This window comes from Chenopodium quinoa, unplaced genomic scaffold (assembly GCF_001683475.1).
Source record: "Chenopodium quinoa cultivar QQ74 unplaced genomic scaffold, ASM168347v1, whole genome shotgun sequence".
In the NCBI taxonomy this organism is placed as follows: domain Eukaryota; kingdom Viridiplantae; phylum Streptophyta; class Magnoliopsida; order Caryophyllales; family Amaranthaceae; genus Chenopodium; species Chenopodium quinoa.
This window is the reverse complement of record NW_018743911.1, coordinates 81286-86556: the sequence shown is the minus strand read 5'-3', so window position 1 is coordinate 86556 and position 5271 is coordinate 81286. Positions and strand designations below refer to the sequence as shown.

Sequence of the window (5271 nt, the reverse complement as noted above, 5' to 3'; positions counted from 1 at the left end):
GTGTGGGTTTGGGTTAAGGGGTGGGGTGGTTTGGGTGTGCGTGGGTTAGTGGTTAGGGTGGGGGGGCAGGGGGTGGGCTGGTCTGGTGGGTGGGAAAGGGTGGCGCTGGGTGTGTGGTTAGGGTGGGGGGGCAGGGGGTGGGGTGGTCTGGTGGGTTGGAAGGGGTGGCGCAGCTAGGTGTGGGGTGGGGGGCTGCTTATTTTTTTTAATTGATTTTTCCGACGGAAATTTTCGTCGGAAAATTTTCCGACGAAAAATTCCGTCGGAATATTCCTTTTTCCGACGAAAAATTCCGTCAGAAACCAGTCCACCTCCGACGGAATTTCAATTAAAGTAAAAAACGGCGCCGACAGAATTAGATCCGTCGGAATCATCTCTTCCGACGGAATTTCCACCGGAAAAGGTTGAATTTTCGATAAGGGGTGCTGCGACAGACTACTTCCAACGGAATTCCGTCGGAAGGCTTGATTCCGACGGATTTTCCTATGTTTCCGACGGGAAAATTCCGTCGAAATCCAGCTGTTTTCTTGTAGTGCAAGCTGCTAGTAGAAAACAGCTAACTTTGCAAAAGAAAAGAGAGATTGTTGATGCAATGCTGGTTACAATGCAAGATGACATGTTACCTAAGGGACACATGAAACATTTATCAATCCAATTCAGAGTTCACAAGTCAACAATCAGTAGAGTTTTCATTGACATTAAAAAGCAAATGGCATAGGGAATATGATAGATGTCAGGACTAAAAAGTATGGGAGAACTGGTCCAAAGCCAAGGGAATTTTCAAACGAATTCCTACAGTCAGTTCCTTTGTATCTGAGGCAAACTAAGAGAAGTTATGCAGCTGCCCTGAAGATTTCACATGAAACTCTTCACAATTTGAAGATAAAGGGGAGGCTCAGGACACATACATGCAGCAACAAGCCTGCTCTCACAGCAGATCACAAGGTGGCTAGAATCAAATGGGTACTGTCACACATTAACCCAATCACAGCAGAAGGGGACCCCACTTTTGTTGCAATGGATCAAGTCATACACATAGATGAAAAGTGGTTTTACCTCAATCCTGACAAGAGAAGATTTTATCTTCTGCCAGGTGAGGAAGACCCTTATATGGCACAACAGTCAAGAAGATTCAAGCTAAAGGCAATGTTTATGGCCTTAATAGGGAAGCCACTGTATGACACAAGTGGGGGACTCATACATGATGGGAAGTATGGCATATTCCTATTCACAGTCAAAGAGTTAGCAAAGAAATCAAGCAAAAATAGAGCAGCAGGCACATTGGTAACCAAGGCACTCCAAAATGTCAACAGAGATGTTATAAGGGACATGCTATTAACAAAAGTCATTTTAGCAATTAAGTCAAAATGGCCAGAAAGTCTACCCAAAAATGTCATCATTCAATGGGACAATGCAAGGCCTCACCAGGTTCTTAAAGATGCAGAGTTCATTGCAGCAACCACATCAAATGGGTTCAACATTCAACTGGTCTTCCAACTAGCACAGTCACCTAATCTAAATGTGTTGGATCTAGGGCTATTTAGGTCAATGAAGTCCTTGCAATATCAATCCTTCCCTAAGGACCTTGATGAGCTAGTTGATAAAGTGCTTGAGTGTTATAACACATTCAAGCCCCAAGTGAACATTTGGGTGACTTTGCAAAGATGCATGATTAAAATTCTCAAGGCACAAGGTGGTAACAAGTACAAAATACCACACATGAACAAAAAAAAACTTGAAAATCTGGGAATTCTACCTGATCAAGTGCAAGTGAGGAAGGAAGTTGTGTTGGATGCTGCGGAATATCTAAACAGCATGTTTAGGCCAGCCAGTCAAGGTACTCAAGGTGCACTAGAAGACATGGAGGTTGATGCAGACTAGGGGACTCAAAAAAACCACTGAAATCAGGGAAGGTGAACAACACTGACTGCCACACATAACCATCTAGCTTTTTCTGTTTTTTTTAGGGTTGTTTAAGTTTATGTGCAAGAATAGGTGGTTAGGTGTATTTTGTTGAAATTAGTATGATGCAAGCATGAAAGGCAGTCAGATGAAAGTATTTTTCTACCCCCTATATAATTGAATGAACATGACAATGACTTTTGATGTGTGGGTAAGTGGTCCATCAGTAGAGTTTTCACATTGTTGAATACAACACTTCAAAGTACAGGTACCTCAAACAACAATCTCAACCAGGAAATTGTGTGAGCAAAACTCTACTGTGAGTGACATTCAATGGAGTCCCTTCATCATTTGGATTACAAATAAGCACCCAATTTTTAAGAAAACTTAGATGGGGGACTCACAACTTGAGTGCATCATAAGAAAACCAATTGGGACTCCACTTTCAAAACACATATAGGGACTGAAAATGTAGCCCTTGCAAACCATATTACATACTAGCCTCATCATTCATCAATCAAATTCCCCTTATAAAATACCATTTCCAACATGATAAACAACAACTATTCAACCAACACCAATTCTCAACAGCAACCCACAATAAACCAATCAAGTCAGATGTTAGCATAGTATACACAACCAAGCAAAAGACAGCATAACCAATCTTCAACCAACACCAGTTCTCAACAGCATCCCACAATAAATCAAGCAACTCAGATATGATCATAGTACACTCAACCCAGCAAAAGACAGCATACTTAATCTTCAACCAACACCAAATATCAACAGCAACCCACAATAAACCAAGAAAATGAGATATGAACATAGTATACCCAAGGCACCAAAATACACCACAATCAATCTTCAACCAACACCAATTATCAACAACAACCCACAATAAACCAACCAACTGAGATATCAACATAGTATACACAACCCAGCAAAATACACCACAATCCAACAGTAATGAATACGTAATAACAATAGGGGCCAAAATTAATTCCAAAAAAATGGTGAAGACCACAGATCCAACAACCAACCAAACAACAGCATCAACCACCAATAACCAACAATTAAAAAATTCACCATCAAAAATCAAGGCAACCAACACAGTCATGAACACATATCCAACATACCAACATGTATAATGATAGAAAAAGGGACTCAATTAACAAATTAAAGATGTTAGGGTTAGGGTTAGGAGTCGTTACGCAAGTTGTCATTTGGAGGGTTAAACCTTAGGGTTCATTCGTCTCGCTTCATCAACCTCAACTGGAGGGACACCAATAGTAACCTTAGGTGGAGGAGTAGCAGAAGTTGCCGCCATGTCCGACTCATCGTCAGAGGACAAAATCACCCAGTCTTCGTCAGGTATGCCACGGATCCGCCTCAAGGCCACCCTCGCCACCTTCCTGGTTGCCCGGATCTTTGTTGGTGGCCTTGCCCTCTTAGCTTGGGGGTTGTGGGTTGCAACAGAACTTCCTTCACCGCTTTCAAATGCCGGATCTACAGCCATACCAGTGAAATTGAGGGTTTTTTTGCCTTTTGACTCACCCTGCCCCTCTCTCTTCTCCTCCTCCTCCACACTTTGTAGGCCTTGGCCCAAAGCTTTGTAGGTTTCAGAAGTACAGTAAGGACCAGTCTCACCGGATTCTTAAAACCGGCGAGGAAAGGGAGATTCGGTCTCAAAGGAGTGGATGAGGGAGAGAATCAAATTCTCCTCGCCCTTGTCGTTAGTGGCTATGTATGCATCACACAAAGGGTCAAGGTTAACCATGGTCTTTTGGGACTCGGTTTTACGGAGATCTGACTTTGAATTATCAGATCTACAGAGGAAAGGTGGAGAAGAAGAAGAATGAAGAGGAGAGAGGAATACGAACAGAACGATGCAGAGGATGAACTAGGGTTCATCTTCTTAATTCTGATGAACAAAAGGGGAAATCCAGGCCACATTAATTGTTGACAGTTGGGAAGTGGAATTGAATGTGAGTAGGTGAGGAGAATCAAAAAACAAATGGAGGGAGTTGTTATGTTAATGTAATCAGACTATGTTAATGTTAATGTGATTAAGCAAACATAAGGGCAACAATTAGAAAAATCAGAAATATAAAGTGAGGGTAAAAAAGTAATTTTAAGGGTTTTTTTTTACTAAAAAAGGAAATAAAACAGATAGTTGCACATAACCCTAATCGGGCAAAAATGACAAAAGTTGTAGATAATATTTAACGGAGGGAGTATATAACTTAAACCCTAATTTTCTTTCACTCTTCTCACTCACTCTTTCCTTTCTTCTAACCTTGCGTGCGGCAACCCTAACTTCTTCCCCCTTTTCTCACCACCTCCATCACTCTCAGTCACCAGCTCCATCACTCACCAGTCACGACTTCCCTCAGTCACAACCTCCATCACTCACGATTCCTCACCACTCACCACTAGGGGTGGTTATTGGGAGGGTCGGTGCGGGTCATTAGCGGGGCGGGTCGGTTGCGGGTCATGATGAATATTTAGCGGGTCAGGGTCGGGTCAGGGTCGAGGTAAAAGTAAAACGGGCCATTAATTTGCTTCTTCTTCCTTCATAATTTTTTCAAGTTTATCAAAATCAACATAATCAGAAAAATTACATGAATACCCAGCCCGGCCGGCGGCCACAACAGCAAACATAATTTACACCACAAGTTCACAAACGAAGCAAACAATAGGTAGTCCAAATTCCAAACTGACATAATAACATTACCAATTAATCAATTTAAAAATGTGTTACTACTTCATCTATTCTTATCATTAATAGAGCTAGGCTCCTATCGACAGCATCAACAACTTCGAAATTATACCTAATATCTTCAGTTCTGCGTTGGCTTCAACTGGAATATCTAGACACAATTCATCCTGAGCTCCCCTTTAATAGCATCAACAATGCTCTGCAGCTTTGAGACTTCAGATTGCAGCTTTGAGACTTCAGATATTAGCTTCATTCTTGTGTTCGCTTCAGCTGGAACATCTAGAGATAACAATGAAAGACTTATATCACAATCTTGTTATACATAATAACCTAGTTGAAACTTCGACACTTGCAAAGAAACAAACAACAATTTCATTTTGATGTAAAATTCAATTACTTAATAACATTACCAATTAATCAATTTAAAAATGTGTTCAATTCAACAATTCATTTTACAATTACTTGAAATTTAACGCAATTAAAACGTAATTAAAATGCAAATTAAAAGCCCTAACTAGCTTTAAGTAAGTAGCAAAATCACCCAGAAGAAAATCCAATTTGAATTGAGGGCAGATTAAGAGAGAGAAAATGATGTTACCTGAGACTCTGAGTGCGCAGCTTCAATGGAGAACTTTGAGTGCGCTTCAATG

General features: G+C 41.0%; 1 protein-coding gene across 1 annotated transcript; it reads left to right on the top strand.

Moving 5' to 3' along the window:
• Positions 1–723: 723 nt before the first annotated feature.
• Positions 724–1881, top strand: LOC110687035. Its single transcript, XM_021863667.1, has one exon. It carries the CDS (start codon positions 724–726, stop codon positions 1879–1881), a length of 1158 nt encoding a protein of 385 aa, XP_021719359.1.
• The last annotated feature ends 3390 nt before the right edge of the window (positions 1882–5271 follow it).